The following is a 22,293-nucleotide window of genomic DNA, read 5'->3' as shown; positions in this document are numbered from 1 at the left end:
AATAAAGTTTACTAGAAAAAAAAAGTATGCAGTAAAAAGTGGTTTTATTTTGTAAAAGTGTAAACAAAAAAATAAAAATACATAAGTGGTATCGCTGCGATTGTAACGGCGTTAACAATGAAATGAACACTGCATTTAAACTGTAGGAAGAACAACTTGCATAACAAAATGGTGGAATTGTTGTTTTTTTCCTAATACCCCAAAATGGTACCAATAATATCTACATCTCGTCTCGCTAAAAACAAGCCCACATACGGCTACATCGACAGAAAAATACAAAAGTTATGGCTCGGAATGCGGCATTGGAAAAACAAATGATTTGAACAAAAGAGTTTCTATTGTAAAAAGGACTTAAAACATAAAAAAACTAACTTATAAATAATTAGTAATGCGGTAATCCTACAGACTTGCTGTTTTTTTTTTCCATTTCCCCAGAAGGAGTTAATAAAAGTTAATCAATAATTTATATGTACTCCAAAATGGTGCCATTGAAAAATACAACTCATCCAAAAGCTCTCACATGGCTTTTTTCACAGAAATTTTTTAAAGTTATGGCTCTCTGAATGTATCGACACAAAGCCCAAAAATTTTGCGAGCCTTAATGGCAAAATAGACCTGGCACTTAAGGGGTAGTTATGTAAAAAAAAAATAATACGATCTGGTTTCCTTTGTTCTCTGTTGGTATGCCTTTATATTTTCTATTTTTCTTTAGCCCCTTCCTGCATTATCATGTACATGCACAACACAGGAATGGTCACCTTCCCGCATTCTGACGTGGATGTACGTGATAGTGATCGTGCGTCATCTAAGCTCTGCCCCCTGATCACCCAGGCTCCTGCTGCAACGGTTGGGATCGGAGAAACCTTCAATTCTGGCCATTTAACCCCTCAATATTGACCTCAGCAGTTAGGTGGTTTGACAGAGGTAGAGGGCTCTCTCTGTCTCCCATCGTTGGCCGGTGCACACGATCTCCAGTCGCTGATGGGTTGTCATAGCAGCCGGGGGCTTAGCAAGACTGTATGCCTATTAGGCCATCCCAGAGCCACGTCATAATAGACTGCCTGTCAGTTTTACACTAGCGGAATAGCTTTTTTTTTTTCATATGGGGTGTATGGAAAAAAAAGCAATTCCGTTATTGTTAAACTGGCAGGCAGTCTATTAGGATATGAAAAAATATAATAAAAGTTAATCAATAAGTCCCATGTATCCCAAAATGATACCAATGTAAACTACATCTCATCCTGCAAAAAGCTACATCGATGGAAAAATACAAACGTTATGGCTCTTGGAATGCGGCGATGCTAAAACAAATTATTTGAAGAAAAGAGTTTCTATTGTGCAAAAGTAGTACAGCATAAATAAACTATACATATTTTGTACACCGTAATCGTACCGGCCCATAGAATAAAAGTAAGATGATATTCATGCTGCACAGTGAATGGCGTAAATTTAAAACGCATAAACAATGCTGGAACAGCTGTTTTTTTTTCTATTCCCACCAAAAGAAGTTCATAAAAGTTAATCAATATATTATATGTACACAAAAATGTTGCTATTGAAAAATTCAACTCGTTCCACAAAAAACAAGCTGTCGTATGGTTATGTCGATGGAACAATAAATCATTAGGGCAAAATAGGCCTGGTCATTAAGGGTTAAGAATGTATATCTGAATATATATCACAGTTACCCTTGTAAAAATTCTTATACAGTGTGACTGATTCTATTTTGCTGCACTTTACTTTTATCTATATCTCTGTCTTTTAATTTTGTAGGTTGCTATTTGGCACTTTATATCCAGCATACTCATCATATAAGGCTGTCAAGACAAAAAATGTCAAAGAATATGTAAGTTTTTACATGTACTGTTGCTTTTTTGAAATAATATATAAATGAATTTATACACTGCGGTTGTTTGGATGGAGCTAATTTACATTATCCATTTAGTCAGGCTCTAAATTTACATTTGGCATGTCTGCAGCACTATTACAGCAGTTAGCTCCTTCTATTTGGTACCAGTACTGTAAGGGCTTGTCCACACGTAACGGAATTGCTGCAGAAAATGTCAAACAAGTAGCAGACATTCTGCATTTTTTACTGCAGAAAATGGTGCAGATTTTGCTGCGATTTTCTCAATGTTGGGAGATGGTGACATCTCCTCTGAAAAATACGCACCGCATGTCAATGTCTGGTCGGAAATTTTACGCGGCGTGAGGATGAGATTTGTTAAATCTCACCCAATTTGCTGCTACTGTATTCTGCTGCGTATTTTCCGCCCACAATTCCCCCATCATCCGTGTATATAACCCCTATCATCCCTGCTTATAATTATAACCCCAATCATCTATATATATAACCCCATCATCCATGTATATAACCGCCATCATCCTTGTATATTACCCCCTATCATCCCTGTGTATAACCCCCCTGTATATTACCCCATCAATCCTGAGTATAGTCCCCATCATCCCTGTGTATAACACCATCATCCCTGTATATAACCCCCATCATCCCTGTATAGATCCCCCATCATCATTGTATGTAACAACCCATCATCCCTGTATATAAACACATCATCCATGAATATAACCCCCATCATCCCTGTATATACCAGCCATCATCCCTGTTAATAACCCTCATCAGCCCTTAGTACTGTTTTTCCTGGTTTTAAAGCTATAGGGGGAGATTTATTAAGACCGACATTACATACGCCAGCAAGTGTTTTTATGCTTGGGGAATAAATCAAATACACTTTATTGGATTACCTTGAGTGCTGCAGTTCCTTTCTTCGATTGTATATAACCCCCATCCTCCCTGTATATAACCCCCATCATCCTTGTATACAACACCCCATCATCCCTGTATATAAAACCATCAATCATGTATATAACCCCCATCATCCCTGCATTTACCAGCCATCATCCCTGTTAATAACCCTCATCAGCCCTTAGAACTGTTTTTCCTGGTTTTAAAGCTATATAGGGAGATTTATTAAGACTGACGTTTCATACGCCAGTCTTCATAAACTGTTCGCTGGAGTAAGATGTGACACATTTATTAAGAGTCGATCGTTTCTTAATAAATGTGACGCATCTTTCTCTGGCTAAGGACACAATCACAGTCGCAGGGTGTGCGACCACGGCTGAGCCCCATCCCTCTTTGCCCCACCTCTGATTGGACATACAATAAAATAAATGTTGGACATACAATAAAAAAAATGTACTCACCGCTCCGCATCTGCCAGCTGGATTCTCTCAGGCTATTACAACATGCCGAGTTGCATACAAGGTACTGACGCTGAGCAGCATCAGGGCCTTATATGTGGTTCATCACTCAACGTCCTGAGGGCTACTTGGCGTCAGGATCTTGTATGTGTTGCGGACTGCTATGAAAGTCAAGGAGATTGTGGGCGGGGGGGGGGGTAGTAAGAAAGTGAGGTGAGTACATATTTATTTTTTACTGTCTGATCGGGACAGAAGGGGGTCTAGTCTGATTGGGTGGGGTGGGGAAGGTAAGGGCCCAGCAGGAAAGAAATCTGCCAGTTTCTGGCAGTAATTATAGTAAATTTGGATGGTCCCTCCCCTTTCCGCTAAGCTACACCCTCTTCAAAAGTGCAGTAAATGGTGTATACTACGCAAAAGTCCTAATTTTGCCTGCAAATTGTGACTTTTTGGCTTTTGTGTTTCTGGGTTTTTTTTTAGGCCAGAAAACTGGCCTGGAAAGGTCACTAAATTACCCTCATCGAGTTTATTATTTTTATTCCGTTACAAAGTGCCCTACTTTGTTTAACCTCTTCCCGCTCCAGGACCTACTATTAGGTCATGCTGAGCACGTTGTTTTCATCATACATAATTAGTATCGCCACGTCTGTAACGGGCTGAACTATAAAAGTATTTTGTTATTTATCCCGCACACTGCACGCCGTAAAAAATAAAATAATAAACCATACCAGAATCGCTATTTTTTGGTCAATTCACCTCCCAAAAAATTTAATAAAAAGAGGTCGCATATACCCAAAAATGGTACTAATCAAAACTACAGTTTATTCCGCAAAAAACAAGCCCTCACACAGCTTTCTTGATGGAAAAATACAAAATGTATAGCTCTTAGAATATGGCAGCACAAAAGTAAATAATTAAAAAAAAAAAAAAGAAGGGGGTTTTATTGTGCAAACGCCATAAAACAAAAAAAACAACTATATACATTTGTTATTGCCGTAATCGTATTGACCCGCAGAATAAAATGAATGTCCCTCCTGCCTGAACCCTCAAGGGCTGTAGTTTCAAATATGGAGTCACTTTTAAGGGGTTTCCCCTGTACTCCAACCTCAGAAGCTCAGCAAATGCGACATGGCGTCCAGAAACCAATCCAGCGAATTGTACATGCCAAATAGCGCTCCTACCTTTCTGAGCCCTGCCGTGTGTCCAAACAGCAGTTTATGACCACATATGGGGTATTGCCGTAATCGGGGGAAATTAAATTACAAATGTTGGGGTGCTTTTTCCCCTTTATTCCTTGTAAAAAATAAATCGGTAAAATATGTACTTTTTCAACTTGACAGCCTAATTCCATTAAATGCAGCAATAAACCTGTTGGGTCAAAATGCTCACTTTACACCTCGATAAATTCCTTGAGGGGTTTTTGTATTTCCTTTGTTTTGGCGCCACAAGACCTCTTCAAACCTGACAGGGTGCCTAAGATATATTATAATTAAAAGGAGGCTCCAAAATCCACCAGGTGCTCCTTTGCTTTGGAGGCCGGTGCTTCAGTCCATTAGCACACTAGGGCAACGTGTCTGATATTTCTAAAAACTGCAGAATCTGGGCAATAAATATTGAGTTGCTTTCCTTTGGTAAAACCTTCTGTGTTAGGGTATGTTCACACGATGAGAGGCATTTACGTGTGAAAAGACAGACTGTTTGCAGCTGCCTCGTTTCACACGTAAATGCTCCTCGTAATTTACGAGGCGTCTGAGACGCTCTGAGACGCTCGTAAATCTTGAGCTGTGCTTCATTGAGTTCAATGAAGAACAGCTCAAATTACGTGGCAAAGAAGTGCCCTGCACTTCTTTGCCGAGGCAGTCCATTTACGCGTCGTCGTTTGACAGCTGTCAAACGACGACGCGTAAATTACAGGTTGTCTGCACAGTACGTCGGCAAACCCATTCAAATGAATGGGCAGATGTTTGCCGACGTATTGCAGCCCTATTTTCAGCCGTAAAACGAGGCATAATACGCCTCGTTTACGTCTGAAAATAGGTCGTGTGAACCTAGCCTTTCAGATAAAAATGGAATAAAAGGGATTGTCTTCAGAAAAATTAAATTTGTAAATTTCATCTCCAATTTGCTTTAATCTCTGTGAAATGCCTAAAGGGTTAAATAACATTCTAAATGCTATTTTGAATACTATCAGGGTACAGTTTTTAAAATGGGTGATTTACAATGGTTTCTAGTATATAGACCCCTTAAAGCCAATTCAGAACTGAACTGGTACCTAAAAAAAAAGGCTTTTGCAACTTTCTTGAAAATGTGAGAAATTGCTGCTAAAGTTCAAAGCCTTGTAAGTAATCCTAGAAAATAAAAGGATGTTCAAAAAAACTATGCTAACATAAAGTAGACATATGGGAAATGTTAATTAGCAACTATTTTGTGTGGTATTATTATCTGTCTTACAAACATATACATTTAGATTTAGAAAACTGCAAATTTTTCCAAATTTTCTGTAAATTTTGCTATTTTTCACAAATAAACACTGAATGTATCGACCAAATTTTACCACTAACATAAAGTCCAATGTGTCACGAGAAAACAGACTCAGAAACACTTGCATTAATAAAGACATTCCAAAGTTATTACCACATAAAGTGACACATGTCAGATTTGAAAAATGGCCTATGAGCCGTAAGGCCCAAACTAGGCTGCGACATTAAGGGGTTAAACATGGTCTTGACATAGCACAGTTGCCATTTTGTTCTTACTTGGCTGTTGGGAATAAGGCAAAGATCACGCACACAGTTTTGATGTCGTTTTTGTGGCAGTTCTTAGGTCCGTTTTTTTTTAGCCAATCACAGAAGTGGACACAAAAGAAAGCAGATGCATCAGTCATTTTTTTGTACCTTTCCTTCCGTTTCGATCCACTTATGGCTTTAGCTCAATAAACAGAGCCAAAAACTGCATCAAAACTTTGTGTGTGATACTGGCCTAAAGAAGTTGGGGATGATTTGTATTATATATGCAATAGGAGATAGGGATTTGAGAATCTGGTGACAGAGCCTCTTTAAGCATTAAATGGAAGCTGATGAATAATGTATGGCTTTTTGCAGGTAAAATGGATGATGTACTGGATCGTGTTTGCCTTTTTTACCACTGTAGAAACTTTAACTGACATTATCCTCTCATGGTAAGTAGCATAATGCCTTGCACCTACAGTGAAGAGCTATGAAGGTATGTAGATCACACATTTCTATACACTATGGGGAGAATTTATCAAGCGATTTGTGCCAGATGTGGTGTAAAAAGTCACAAATTTTGGCATATGCCGCATTTGCGATAAAATGTGCAACTTTTCTCGCCACTCATCTGTTTTCAAAAGTGGCGAGAAAAATTGACGGGGTTAACCAGGAGGGGGCGTAGCCAACAACTTTTATTATGACTAAAGACAAAAATGGTGCAAATTTTAGCGCAAATCTACGCCTGCTCATAGCAGGTGTACATTTATTTTTCTGTGTTTAGAACAGGCCAAGATGTTCCAGACTTATAAAGAGGAATGCGTCTTTTAATAAATTTGGCTCAATTTACTCCGAACTGCGGTTTAAGACTGGCGTATGTATCTTCAGTCTTAATGAAGCTCCCCCAATGTTCTTCTACCCTGCTGTTTTTTTTCCACTACATTGCTTACCTTGCTCCTATAGTGAGTTTTGGGAAACAAGCAAATCAATGTGGCGTATTAACTTGACAGCAAAGCGCACTATTTCTGACTTCATAAATGAGTTAACAGGCTGATATTTTCCGAGAGCAGGTAGAAAATGAATTCTCAACAGTAAGATATGTACACAAGGTTGTGTTACCACTTCATGGATCGTTGGAGAGGCTTTTATTAGGCATTGGAAAATAGACATTCAGAAGTACATGTCTCATAGAAAATTCCATGATGTCAGCAGATAAAGGAGAATTTAGTCTTTGGTACAGATAGAATGTGTGTGTATTTGTAGGTTACCATTGCTGTTGTGCCATGACCCTAACAGCAGTGGATATGGGAATTTGTAGTGAACTGTAACTTTCTGTGACTTTTATAATGTTTGTAGTGTATTTCACATGTTAATTGCATGGTTCCCACATAGGGCTATGTCCAAGGGGCTGCTTTGCTTTGCTGAGATATGATGCCCATGCAGTGTCTGTGAATTTTTGTTTTTTATATTGTACTCCTTATGCCTATACCAGTGGTACTTTTTGTAAAGGTCCTCTTACCTGGGTCTGCCATCAAGTGAAGGCCCAAGCTGGACACCAACAAGGTTTAAAACAAGGCGCCTAGCGATGCTTACTATTAATGTGAGGCATATGGGGTTACTAAATCAATAACCCCATGGGCCTCACATTATAATAGTTAGTAAACACATGTACCTCACATTTGTAACCCCAATGTGACTAATAGGAGGTATATGGGGATTATTATGGCAAATTGGAACTATGTGAGGCAGATACAGTTAATAGGTGCTAAATTAGTAACCCCTTGTGCCTTACATCAGTAATCCATGTTTTTTTTGGTTTTTTTCACTTTATTACCGAAAATATCCACTTCCAATACGAAGCTCGCAGAGACAGTGATGGGCATGGACAATTACCCCCGTGCCTCTGCCCCCGTGCCTTTCCTTCCTCCTCCCTTTCTCCCTCCCTCCTGGCTTGTAAGAATGGGCAGGCACTTTTCACAGGCTTTCAAAGGCAACTGTAAGCTCCGCAAAGCAACCCTACCATGCCGATATGGGTCTCTAAGTGGCTACCCTCCACCGCAGAGCTTAACTGCCAAATGTAAAAATAGCGGGATGCACCAGTCCCTTTGGGGAAATAATCGAACCCCTCCATGGGTCCTAGTGATGCTAAACCACTACTTTTGCGGACTGAATTTGCTTGGCAGCGAAGGAGTCACAGCAATTCACGAACTCTCGGCCCCACACATACTGACGTTCCTGCAGTAGAGCAATACAACAGTCCAATATATGGAAAAAGTCCTGATAAACTAGGAACCCTCCCTCTAAGGGCCTCCCAAGTAATAGGGTCAAAACTTTAACAGGTAACAGCAGGGAAATAACAGTTTCTCAACTTGACATCCAACCCCTAAAGCTTTGTGTGATTCCTTTTCAGCCCAAGGACCAAAGAAGTAGGAGGATACAGCTGGGTTTGTAAGTTACTATGTCCCCCACAGTGCACTTACTCTTTAATGCAGCCTTAAAGAGGGGGAAGGGAAGCGTGGTGCCCAGAATCAATCTAAGACGGACTTAGCAAGTCTAGTAGCAGTCCCTTAGTTTTTCTACTCTGGTTGCAGGGGCACTAACTGTCCCCGCTTCTGCTGAGGGGCTAGAGGGGCCCCAGTTAAAGTCTTTGTTTTTGGCTCACACACTTCCACATTTGAAGCAGAGGCCTCTTTAATACACGTGGCTTTGGCTCCACAATCTCTCAACTCAAGTAACAGTGCACTACCAGGTGCTGCAACGCTTGCCCCCCACGTCAGCGTCCTACTCTGCCAGAGGACCTCCTTTTTCTGGCCTGCGCTCAGTGGCGCCGCTATGCTCTGCGGTCTGTCCAGCATAGCAGTGCGGAGAGCAGCAGGCAGGACGGACCAGCACACAAGAAGAAGAGGGGGCTGAGCTTAAAATAAAACATTACTTCCCTCCTGGTCTGGACTGCAGGGTACCCCTGGTCTATAGAGTTGCATATGTCTGCCTTTGACTTCCAATAAAATATAAAAAAATGTAGTTTACTTTTTATTTTTTTTATTATATATAGTATATTGAAAGCATAGTCGGCTACATTTTTCAATGCAGTTGAAGCAATGGTTTCTGACATTCACCTGCTGAACGCATGCCAAAAGGACTCTTCTTTGGCATAAGTCTTGCTATTGAAGTCTACGTGCAGATGTATCCATCAGGAGATTTTTCCCGCTGTATACACCAAAGGTTCACCACAAACATGGTCTGAGCCTAAACTAGACAATTTCCTGTGCACAATCTGAAAATAGCTAAATGAGTTCTCATCGTTTAACTCAGACTAGTTGTGAACCTGCGTGTTAGAAAAAAAGCAATAAGTCTTTTTAGTGATGTACTGGGTGTCAGAAAACTATTGTAAAGAAGTCAAGCATAGCCAGCATTGTTTGTAAAAATATCAGTTAAGTCCTAAAAAGCTGGAATACTTGTTAAATTCTGAAGAAGTATCTAACAGTCTAGTGAGTGTAAGGGCTCATTCAGACGAGCGTGTATCTCGTCCGTGTGACGGACGATGAAACAACGGCCGTCACACGGAATCGTGTATTTCAATGGGGCTGTTCACGCGACGGGTCCTTGAAAAAATAGGACACGTCCTATTTTAGTGCATGTCACACATCCCTCCATAGACTCTAGTCTATGGGGGATCCATGACGACGCGTCCCGCACGGGTGCAACTCGGACATGAAAAACATCAGTTTTTCACGTCCGAGATTGCCGACGCTCGTCTGAATGTAGCCTTAAGGTGCCCACACACATTAAATTACAGTCAGCCACCCTGCCCATTTCGACTGGACCTGTTGACTATCTAATGTGTATGGGGTGTCCCAGGAGTCCCCTGACGGCAGATGTCGGAAGAAAGAAGAACCCTTACTTCCCTCTGCCCATTGAAAATGCATTCTTGGCAAGTGTGTATGTGAATGGACATGTCGGGAGGAATAGTTGTCGGCCGAACAAGCATTTCGGCCGACAACTATTATAAGTGTATGGCCACCATTAGGGCTCATGTACACTGGCACAGTGCCTATACAGCTCCGTAAAATATCATACAGGCTCTGTCAAACTCCATGTGTACAGAGATGTTTTCCCCTAGAAGAAATGCATGCCACAATTTATTTTCTGTCAAATTCGTACAGAATCTGACAGACAGACGTGTCATATCACGGTACAGTAGAGGACTCACGTACCTCTATTGCAGCCCTATTATGCCTTCATACGAAACTGGGCAGACTATGTGCATGAGCCCTTATAGTTCGTATAGCCTCTACAAATATTGCAGGGGCATCTGTTTTTTTTTCTGGATTAACAACAAAATAAAACATATGGAACGTAATAAAGATTATAATTACTTGTTATTAACTGTAGTGTGTAGATAAGGCAACATTTTTAAATAACATGCTACCTTGTGTTGAAATGATATAGGACCAAGTAAATGACATTTCACAAACTAGTGTTTTCCTACTATACACAGATACTATTATGATACTATTATTTTTTGTTCAAGCCCTAAACCTAAAAATATATGTATGACATCAGTTTAAAAAATTACCCCCATATTATACCCTTCTGTACCTGTTTTTAGGTTAAAATTTCCCTTTTTCTTTAGCATTAGCGTTATTACATTAGGTGTGAACCTTTTAACAGTTTTTTTTTTCTGTAACTACTTGACGAAGACGTGTTTGTACAGTAATAATTTTAGTGTTTTTCTTTTTCAGGTTTCCTTTTTATTTTGAGCTTAAAATAGCATTTGTAATTTGGCTCCTTTCACCCTACACTAAAGGCTCTAGTGTGTTGTATAGGAAATTTGTCCACCCAACTCTCTCTAGTAAGGAAAAGGTATGTTTACCTACAATTCTGTAGATTTACTATGACTGATAATATTGGTTTTGTGTTTGTACGTCAGTTCACTGGGGCACTGGCAATTTGACACTTCATAAAACAATTATAATTATACAGATGAGGAAGGGTTTAAGATACCTACCGGGTTGTTCAAAAAGGTTTAGGGCATCATAAGAACACATATTATGGCGAAGCAATCGTATCATATAGCAACAGACTCACTTGTCAGTCTCTACCTGCGTACACCGTATTTAAGATAGGTTCTAAGATGCTGCCCTGAGAAAAGCAACACGAAAGCTTTACCTGGAACCGGGCCTAGTATAGATAAAATTGCTCCTATCATGGCATAAAATTGCTCATTTGGGAGGGTGATGAGTTGTGTATTAGAGAGCGTGGGTCAAAGCGGCAGTGGCGCCCATTGAATAAATAGGCAAACATGTAATACATGGTCACGCTGAACCCTTCACTTGCACTTTGCAGCAGCTCTCTACTAGTATTAATAGAGGGGAGTCCTAAGTGAGGTTCTCCACTATTTTGACTTCTATATGCCCTAAATTGGACAACACCTGATGGTCGTGTAAGTGGTATTCCCATTCTTCTTTTTCAATTACAAGTGTGAAGACCCGCCCCCCCCATTAACTTTTTTGTGGAGTAAGATACTGGATAACCATAAAGTACCTTAACAATTTACCAGTTTGTTAGGCTACTGCAATTTGACTTCAAATGACTGAAGTTCTTAAATGTGCCCCTGCAGGAAATTGATGAGTACATCGCTCAGGCGAGAGACAAGAGCTATGAAACAATGATGCGTGTTGGCAAAAGGGGCCTAAATCTTGCTGCTAATGCTGCTGTGACGGCAGCTACAAAGGTAAAGTAACAGTTTATTCTTTTATTTGAAATGAATGTTATTACTTTTCTTTGCCTCTTTCATAATTAACATTATTAGCAGAAATCTAGTGTTCTTGATAAATTCTCATCTTACGCTGGTGAATTGGAAGATGTGTAGTAAATAATATGATAGCATAAAATTAGAGAAGTAAAATCGTTAAAATTGTTAATGTTGTCAAATTAAGTTTGAGTTAATATAAATTATAACAATATAAATCAATATAGCCCTGAGCTGTATTCAGAGATCTTGCGGTGCGGTTGCCACTGGAACTCTTTGACAGATTCACTGCATAGCTGAGATCCTATAATGCAGGGCTCTATGCTGCACTGCATTGTTGGAGAGAGATTTTTTTTCTTACACCAGATCGCTGTATAGTTTGTAGTGTAAAGACTAGAATAACTAGAATGAAGATATCCAGGGAAAATTCTGTACAGATGCTGAACATGTAAGGAAAATTTGAGCTCAGTAACTTAAGAATAAATATCTATGGGAGCAGGAGTGCAGTGATATAATAGGTGAGTCCTTATAAGGATTAGCTGCAGAGTTATATAAACTACTCTGACTCACACTAACTGTCTACACTATCTGTGAGTTCTGTGCGCAGAAAAACCAGTGTATTCCTATGAGATGCTGCTGCTTCCTGCTTGTAAGGTCTGCCATGGAGAACCCTATCACTACCAGGAGGCAGAGGAGACAGGCTGAAGCTGCATCACATAGAATACACCGAGACTATGCAGTGTAAATTATGGGTCAGAGGTTTCAATGTCACTGTGTAATGACCGGGGGGTAGGGAAACGGACAAGTGAGCCCTAATCTACCCGCCACTCTGTCCCTGCCTACTTGCAACGACCCGCCCTAGGTGACGGGGTACAACTGGGCGGCGGTCCCTGCACTCAGTAAGTGCACGACAAACACGACAAACATACAAGGGAATACAAGCAAGGGAAAGGGGCAGTTGCCCACGGCAACACCGTGAGCAACCAGAGTGGTGAACGAGCCGAGTCAAGCCAGGAGAGTGCGAGGTACCAAACGAAGAGCAGAAGAGTAGTCAGTAAGCCAGGGTCTGTATGGAGCAGGAACAAAATAGAAGGAGCTGTAGCTGGGCCAGGAAACCACACGAAAAAGAATAACAAGCAAGGAGGAACAGGAAATGCAGGTATAAATAGACAGAGGGCGGGAGCTAGCTGAGTCTGGCCAGGCTGCGATAGGCTCTCCCACTCCTAAGCCTGCCAGCCTGAGTGGTGGAAGCTGGAGTCAGTCTCAGGGATGTAGATTCAGGTGCTGACTGATTAATTAAGGGAGTTAACCCCGAAGCTGTGCCTGGCAGATCCTTTACACACTGATCAATTGTTTCACTTAGATGTGACTCAGAGCAGAACAAGTGTAGTGTAATGAAACTCTGCCCCTTCTGCTTCTACAAAGCCAGAAACATTGCGTGAATCTAAGCTGCATTAAGGGAACCACATAACAGGGGAAGAAGGAACCAAGATGGCAAACAACCCATAAATGTAAATCAACTAAAACAGGCATACACAAGGGCCTCCACATTATTTTTTAACAAGAGCCTATGCTGCATTATCAAGGCAAAAAATAAATGCTGGAGTGCCTCTTTAAATTACAAAAGTGTACTATATTTGGTTCAGTGGAACTGTGAGGTATTACAGCCGCCTGAAACCGACCTTACCAATATTTTGATAAACTAATTATATATACAATTCTAAATACAGTAAAAAATGATCACTGTAATAAGATACTCAGAGTGTAGTATACACCTTGATCCTTTGTCTCATAATCCTAAAAATAAACAATGTGCTAATTGTTTTCCATTTCCAAATTAGATGTTGAAACATTGTTAAAGGGGATGTCCAGTTTTTTTATTTTGTTTTATTTTATTTGTAGAATAGGAAATCATACAGTTTTCCAATATACATGTATTTGAAATTCTGCTCACATACGTTTCTTATAGTGCATGAGGCCCCTGTCACAGTAGAATGGTATAGGCCACAGATTAGTGCTGTGTAATACATCCACAAGTTAACAGAATATGACTAAACATGGCGTCAGTCATGTGACACTCCCCCCACACATTATGTGACCCCTAGAATTCAGTTAGCAACAGGGTTACATGGCATACATGTGTTGGGGTCACATAAAGATCACCTGCATGGGCTAAATGAACAGGTCTAAGGCCCCATGCACACGACTGTGCCAGTAATCACGGTCCGTAATTATGGGCACAGCCGGCCACGGACAGCCATCCGCATTTGCGGGCCGTGCTCCCGTTATAAAGTATGGGAGCACAGTCCGTAAATTAAAAAATATAGGACGTCCTATTTTTTAAGGAAGGTTTCTACGGCATGCACACCTTCCTGTAAATATACGGGAAGTTGTCCGTCGGCATTAGAAATGAATGGGTCCGTAATTACAGACCATAATTTAGGACCGCAATTACGGACGATTTTTACGGTTGTGTGCATGGGGCCTAATGGTGGAATAATGATAAACAACTGCTTCACTGCCGGTATTCACTGTCTCTAGATGTTTTCTAAAATAACTGCCTGTCTCTAGGTGATGTTATTGCTCCTACACAGTCACTGACAGACATGAGATGTTACTGTAGGTAGAAATACTTTAAAACTTCTGTTCCTCAATAGTCCATTATTCACCTATTATATACCTGTTATCTGAATGCCAGGCAAATACACTGGTATAAGAACGGTATGTGATCTGAATTTTAATTACGTATATATTAGAAATCTGTATGATTTCCTATTCTATAAATATATTAATAAAACAAATTAAAAGTGGACAACCCCTTTAATACATACTGTAACCTTCATACCTTTGTTTTACCTTTAATAAAATGGTTGGACATGAAGGTTGATTTGGCTGGAACATGTTTATTTCTCAGGGTCAAGGGGTGTTGTCAGAGAAGTTGCGGAGTTTCAGCATGCAGGATTTGACTCTAATACAAGACGATGATGCTGTGCACTTGCAGAGTCCAGAGCCTCGGCTACGTAGTGCTTCCAGTGGACTAGTGGAACCCATTGTGGAACAAGGTAGAAACTTAATGGGTGAACTATAACTAGTGTTAAAGCGTAGATGGTGCTGAAGTGGTAATTTTCAATGATCTTATTTTTAATTTGTATAAGTAAAAGTCCGGTTTAGGTTTTTTTAAATATTAAAGGGGTTTTCCCACAAATTAAAATACAGTTAAATGTGTCCATAAATGGCGTTATACATTTATGCAATTACATGTTATTTTCTAAAATGTACTATTATAAAGATATATTATTACCATGCCTCTCTCAGAAGTTTTGTTTTGTTACTGGTTGCCCTTGGATCCGACCTTAACTCATTCCTCTGACTATGGTCGGGAAAAGACACATCCCGACCATAGTATGGCTTTGTGGTCACTTTCAATGTTCTCATGAATGCGCTTTATTTCGTTTGCACTCGGGAACTTCCGATTATTCCCGAGTGCTTGGTGTGACTACAATCCTGTAGCTGCTACTGCAATAGATAGATAGATAGATAGATAGATAGATAGATAGATAGATAGATAGATAGATAGATAGTTTGGGTGTGTCTTTTCCCGAACATAGCAAGAGGAATGGGTTATGGTCGGATCCAAGGGCAACCAGTAACACAACAAAACTTCTGACAGAGGCATGGTAATAATATATCTTTATAACAGGACATTTTAGAAAATTACATGTAATTGCACAAATGTATAACTGCCGTTTATGGACACATTTAACTGTATTTTAGTTAGTTGGAAAACCCCTTTAAGGGCCTGTTCACATCAGCGTTGGCTTTCCGTTCCGGGGTTCCGTCTGAGGTTTCCATCGGGTGAACCCCGCAACGGAAAGTCAAAGTGAAACCACAGCTTCCGTTTCCGTCACCATTGATATCAATGGTGACGGAAACATCGCTAATGGTTTGCATTTGTCACAATACCGTCAGGTTTACGTTTTTCCGACGGAATCCAGTCGACTGCGCTATTGATTCCGTCATTAAAACGGAAACCTGACGGAATGGTGACGACAATTGTGAACAGGCCCTAAGGGTATTTTCATACGCAGCATATTTGTTGCGGAACTTTCTGTGAGTGTACCATTCATCTAAATGGGATTTGCAGAAATCCATTACATGCTGCAGAAACATTCCTCTGTTATTCCTCCTAGAAATTTATTAATAAATTGACAACTGGGTTTTACTATTCACCCTTGAAAAAGGGGTGTGTACATACACAGCCTCATTCTGTTAGCACTGCTTGGACATTGTCAGTCTGTGTAGGGTCACACCCTCAACTGGTAACATCATGTTGTCAATGTATTCATAAATTTCTAGGAACTATAACAGAGAAATTACATAACATAGATTTATAAGAAAAGATGCTCCTGATTTGTTATTTCATGGGGAATACAATTCCCGGACATCTCAGGACAGGTGACAGGTCCTCTTTAACCCCTTCAGGACACAGTCTGTTTTGACCTTGTGGACACAGCCGAGTTTTTCAAATCTGACGTGTTACTTTATGTGGTAATTACAATGGAATGCTTTTACCTATCCAAGCAATTCTGAGATTGTGTTGTCGTGATATATTGTACTTTATGTTAGTGGAAAGATTTTGTCGATACATTCAGTATTTACAGGTCCTTCTCAATGAATTAGAATATCATCAAAAAGTTAATTTATTTCATTAATTAAATTCAAAAATTGAAACTCATATCTTATATAGATTCATTACACACAGAGTGATCTATTTCCAGCATTTTTTTCTTTTAACCCCTTAAGGACGCAGCCTAGTTTTGGCCTTAAGGCTCAGAGCCCATTTTTCAAATCTGACATATTTCACTTTATGTGGTAATAACGTCGGAATGCTTAAACCTACCCAAGCGATTCTGAGATTGTTTTCTCGTGACACATTGGGCTTCATGTTCGTGGTAAAATTTGGTCGATATATTCAGTGTTTATTGGTGAAAAATTGCAAAATTTAGAGAAAATTTTGAAAAAATTGCATTTTTCAGAATTTAAATGCATCTGCTTGTAAAACAGACGGTTATACCACCCAAAATAGTTACTAGTTCACATTTCCCATATGTCTACTTTAGATTGGCATCGTTTTTTGAACATTCTTTTATTTTTCTTGGACGTTACAAGGCTTAGAACATAAACAGCAATTTCTCATATTTTTAAGAAAATTTCAAAAGCCTTTTTTTTAAGGTACCTCTTGAGTTCTGAAGTGGCTTTGTGGGGCCTATGTATTAGAAACCCTGATAAAACACCCCATTTTAAAAACTAGACCCCTCAAAGTATTCAAAACAGCAGTTATAAAGTTTTTTAACCCTTCAGGCATTTCACAGGAATTAAAGCAAAGTGGAGGTGAAATTTGCAAATTTCATTTTTCTTGCTGAATTTCAATTTTATTCATTTTTTTTTCTGTAACACAGAAGGTTTTACCAGAGAAACACTACTAAATATGTATTTTCCAGATTCTGCAGTTTTTAGAAATGTCCCACATGTGGCCCTACTGCGCTCGTGGACTAAAAGACAAGCCCTAGAAGCAAAGAAGCACCTAGTGCATTTTGAGTCCTCTTTTTTATTAGAATATATTTTAGGCAGCATGCCAGGTTTGAAGAGGTGTTGAGGTGTCAAAACAGTAGGAATCCCCCAATAGTGACCCCATTTTGTAAACTACACCCCTCTAGGAATTCATTTAGGGTTGTTGTTACCATTTTGACCGCACATTTTTTTCACAGCACGTATTTGAATTGGGCTCTGAAATGAAAAAAATGTAATTTTTTCCAATAAAATGTCATTTGTGATCAAAATTTCTTATTTTCACAGGGAACAAAATACCCCATTTTGTTGCCCAATTTGTCCTTAGTGTGGCAGTACCCCATTTGTGGTGATAAACTGCCGTTTGGGCCCATGGGAGGGCTCAGAAGGAAAGGAGCGCTATATGTTTGTTGGAGTCCAGATTTTGTTGGATTGGTTTTCGGGTGCCATGTCGCATTTGCAGAGCCTCAGAGGTATCAAAGCAATGGAAACCCACCAAAAGTGACCCCATTTTGGAAACTACACCCCTCAAGGAATTCATTTATGGTTGTTGTTAGCATTTTGACCGCACAGTTTTTTCACAGCACCTATTTCAATTGGGCTGTGACATTAAAAAAATGTCATTTTTTCCAATAAGATGTAATTTTTTACCAAAATTTCTTATTTTCACAGGGAACAAAATACTCAATTTTGTTGCCCAATTTCTCCTGAGTGCATCAATACCCCATTTGTGGCAATAAACTGCCGTTTGGGCCCATGGGAGGCCTCAGAAGGGAAGGAGCGCTGTGTGTTCTTTGGAGTACAGATTTTGCTGGTTTGGTTTTCGTGTGCCATGTCGCATTTGCAGAGCCCCAGAGGTATCAAAGCAATGGAAACCCACCAGAAGTGACCCCATTTTGGAAACTACACCCCTCAAGGAATTCATTTATGGGTAATGTGACCATTTAGACCCCATAGTTTCTTCACAGAACTTATTTGAATTGGGCTGGGAATTTAAAAAATATATATTTTTTCCAATAATATGTCATTTTAGCTAAAAAATTCTTATTTTCACAAGAAATAAAATACTCAATTTTGTTGCCCAATTTGTCCTGAGTGCGGCAATACCCCATTTGTGGTGATAAACTGCCGTTTGGGCCCATGGGAGGCCTCAGAAGGGAAAGAGCGCTGTGTGTTCTTTGGAGTACAGATTTTGTTGGATTGGTTTTCGGGTGCCATGTCACATTTGCAGAGCCCCAGAGGTATCAAAGCAATGGAAACCCACCAGAAGTGACCCCATTTTGGAAACTACACCCCTCAAGGAATTCATTTATGGGTAATGTGACCATTTAGACCCCATAGTTTCTTCACAGAACTTATTTGAATTGGGCTGGGAATGAAAACAAAATTATTTTTGTCAAATAATATGTAGTTTTGGCTGAAAATTTCTTATTTTCACAAGAAACAAAATACCCCATTCTGTTGCGCAATTTGTTCTGAGTGCCGCAATACCCCATTTGTTGTGATAAACTGCCGTTTGGGCCCATGGGAGGGCTCAGAAGGAAAGGACCACCATTTGGCCTACTCGGGATTTTCTAGTGCGAAGTCATGTATGCAGAAGCCCCTGAGGTACCAGTACAGTTGAAACCCGCAAGAAGTGACCCCGTTTTAAAAACTACACCCTTAAGGCATTCATCTAGAGGTGTAGTGAGCATTTTGACCGGAGACCTACACCCCATAAACTGTAATGTGGGTTCTCCCGGGTATGGCAATACCCTACATGTGGCTGTTATCAGCTGCCTGGACACACAGCAGGGCCCAGAGGGGAAAGACGAGGGGGGATAAGCTGTGCGGAGTGCATCAGGGTAAGTAAAATTGGGGTAAATTATAAACCAAGGGATGTATGATAAATTTTAAAACACTTTCATACAGAGCTCTGGTTATTCGGGACACGTGTCACATTGATATATTGTGTCCTCCCTTATCCCACTCTTATAGCAGACTTTGCACCTCTTTTGACTTTTTCCCTTCTTGCCAGTTTGGGGAACTTCCCCTGGAAAGTGTTGCCCTGGTACGATGCGTGTGGCCCCGCTTCCAGAAGTACTGGGTGCCCCCCCTTCTTGGTCCCTAAAGATTAGGTTCTTGATAATCACCTCTTGAAATTCCAGGAAAGTTCCCGTCTGGCCTGCACATCGACGTAGCACGTACGCATTGTACAAAGCCATCTATATGATGTTCCCGGCCAGCTTCTTATACCACACCGCATGGCGCTGTAGGGCTTCAGGGCTTGATCTTACAAGTCCATCCCTCCCATGTACCTATTGTAGTCCAGGATGCAGTCTGGTTTGGGGGTGGCCTTTCCTTCATATATCCTAAACCTGTAGGTATACCCTGATGCACTCTCACAGCTTATACATCTTCACGCCATACCTTGCCCTCTTACCCGGCAGGTACTCGCGGAATTGAACCCTCCCTTTAAAATGTACCAGGGACTCATCAATAGAAATACACTTCTCGGGGGTGTATGCTTGGGAAAACCGGGCACTGGAACGGTCTAATAGGGGTCTCCGTTTATACAAACGGTCAAAACTGGGGTCATCTCGGGGTGGGCACGGCTCATTATCAGTATAATGTAAGAAGCGAAGTATTGCCTCATTTATTTATTTTTTTAGGTTCCAGTTCAGTTCTGAAGTTGCTTTGAGGGGCCCATATATTAGAAACCCCTATCAAATACCCCATTTTAGAAACTAGACCCCTCAAAGTATTCACAACAGCATTTAGAAAGTTTATGAACTCTTTAGGTGTTTCACAAAAATTTAGAGCAAAGTAGAGGTGAAATTTACATTTTTTTTTGTCAGAAAATCCTCTTTATACCATTCTTTTTATAACACAAAAGGATTTATCACAGAAACGCAACTTAATACGTATTGCCCAGATTCTGCAGTTTAGAGAAATATCCCACATGTGGCGCTAGTGCGGTAATGGACTGAAGCACCGGCCTCAGAAGCAAAGGAGCACCTAGTGGATTTTGAGGCCTCTTTTTTATTAGGCACCATGTCCGGTTTGAAGAGGTCTTGTGGTGCCAAAACATTGGGAACCCCCCAAAAGTGACCCCAATTTGGAAACTAGACCCCTTGAGGAATTCATTGTAGTTTTCTTGGGGTGCATGCGGCTTTTTGATCAGTTTTTATTCTATTTTTAGGTGGCGTGGTGACTAAAAAACAGCAATTCTACTATTGTTTTTTTTTTCGTTTTTTTTTACAGCGTTCACCGTGCGCTATAAATGACATATTCACTTTATTCTGCGTGGCGATACGATTACGGCGATACCAGATGTTTATAGTTTTTTTTTATGTCTTATGGCGTTTGCACAATAAAATACGTTTTGTAAACAATCATTCACTTTTTGTGTTACCTTATTCTAAGAGCCATAACGTTTTTATTTTTCAATCAATAAAGTCGTGCGAGGACTTATTTTTTGCGTAACGAACTGTAGTTTCGATCAGTACCATTTTTAGGTACATGCGACTTTTTGATCTCTTTTTATTCCATTTTTTGGGAGGTGAAGTGACCAAAGAATTGTGATTGTGGTTCGGTTTATTATTATTTTATTTTACGGCGTTCACCGTGCGGGATAAATAATGAAATAATTTTGTAGTTCAGGCCGTTACGGACGCGGCGATACCAATTATGTATAGTTTATTTGTTTGTTTATATATTTTTATTAATAATAAAGGACTGATAAGGGAAACAAGGGGATTTTTACTTTTATTACTTTTAAATCTTTTATTTTCTAATTTTTACACATCTTTTTTTAACTTTTTTTTCACTTTATTACTTTGTCCCACTAGGGGACATGAGGGCAGGAGGCTCTGATCGCTATTCTAATACACTGCACTACATGCGTAGTGCAGTGTATTAGAACTGTCAGCTACTCACTGACAGCAAGCATAGTGGGTCCTGACGTTGTCAGGACCCACTAGGCTTCCGTCTATGGCATAGCCGGACGCCATTGTTTGGTGTCCGGTTGCCATAGTCACCATCGCCGGCCGCTATCGCGTAGCAGGCCGGCGATGGCAGCTTAACCCCTAAAAAGCCGCGATCTCTATAGAACGCGGCTTTTAAGGGGTTAATCAGCGGGGACACAGCGATCGGTCCCCGCTGTAGGAGCTGTGACAGCTGCTGAACAAGACAGCAGCGTCACAGCTCCTGTATGTGTCGGGAGGACGGCCGAAACGGCCGAGACGTACTATTACGGCATGGAACGATACAGCTGCCATGACGTAATAGTACGTCAAGGAGCGGGAAGGGGTTAATGTTGAAGGTTATGGAAGCCCAGTTTGTTTTGATAGAGGCCTTCAGCTCGTCTGTATTGTTGGGCCTGGTGTATCTCATCTTCCTCTTGACAATACGCCATAGATTCTTTATGGGGTTTAGGTCAGGTGAGTTTGCTGGCCAATCAAGCACAGTGATACCATGGTTATTAAACCAGGTACTGGTACATTTGGCAGTGTGGGCAGGTGCCAAGTCCTGCTGGAAAATTAAATCTGCATCTCCATAAAGCTTGTCACCAGAGGGAAGCATGAAGTGCTCTAAAATTTCCTGGTAGGCGGCTGCATTGACTCTGGACTTTATATAACACAGTGGACCAAGACCATCAGATGACATGGCTCCCCAAACCATCACTGAGTGTGGAAACTTCACACTAGACCAAAAGCAACTTGGATTGATGCCTCTCCACTCTTCCTCCAGACTCTGGGACTTTGATTTTCAAATGAAATTCAAAATTTACTTTAATCTGAAAACAGGACTTTGGACCACTGAGCAACAGACCAGTCCTTTTTCTCCTTAGCCCAGGTAAGACTCTTCTGGCGATGTCTCTGGGTCATGGGTGGCTTGACACAAGGAATGCGACAGTTGTAGCCCATGTCCTGGATACGTCTGTGTGTGGTGGCTCTTGAAGCACTGACTCCAGCCTCAGTCCATTCCTTGTGAATCTCCCCCAGATTCTTGAATGGACTTTTCTTGAAAATCCTTTCAAGGCTGCGG

The 22,293-nt window shown here is 40.5% G+C and overlaps 1 protein-coding gene across 2 annotated transcripts in view; it reads left to right on the top strand.

Annotated features, from left to right (window-relative positions):
- REEP2 (receptor accessory protein 2) overlaps positions 1-22,293 on the top strand; it is a 41,630-nt gene that overhangs the window by 7,491 nt on the left and 11,846 nt on the right. For both annotated transcript variants that reach the window (XM_075856718.1, XM_075856717.1), the window contains exons 2-6: positions 1,774-1,846; positions 6,321-6,397; positions 10,688-10,808; positions 11,566-11,679; positions 14,612-14,759. In XM_075856718.1, coding sequence (XP_075712833.1) covers positions 1,774-1,846; positions 6,321-6,397; positions 10,688-10,808; positions 11,566-11,679; positions 14,612-14,759 — 533 coding nt within the window. The remainder of the gene's footprint in view (positions 1-1,773; positions 1,847-6,320; positions 6,398-10,687; positions 10,809-11,565; positions 11,680-14,611; positions 14,760-22,293) is intronic.

This window comes from Rhinoderma darwinii, chromosome 3, assembly GCF_050947455.1.
Source record: "Rhinoderma darwinii isolate aRhiDar2 chromosome 3, aRhiDar2.hap1, whole genome shotgun sequence".
Lineage (NCBI taxonomy): Eukaryota > Metazoa > Chordata > Amphibia > Anura > Rhinodermatidae > Rhinoderma > Rhinoderma darwinii.
Note: the sequence above shows the minus strand (reverse complement) of the source record. Positions and strands in the feature narration are given on the sequence as shown.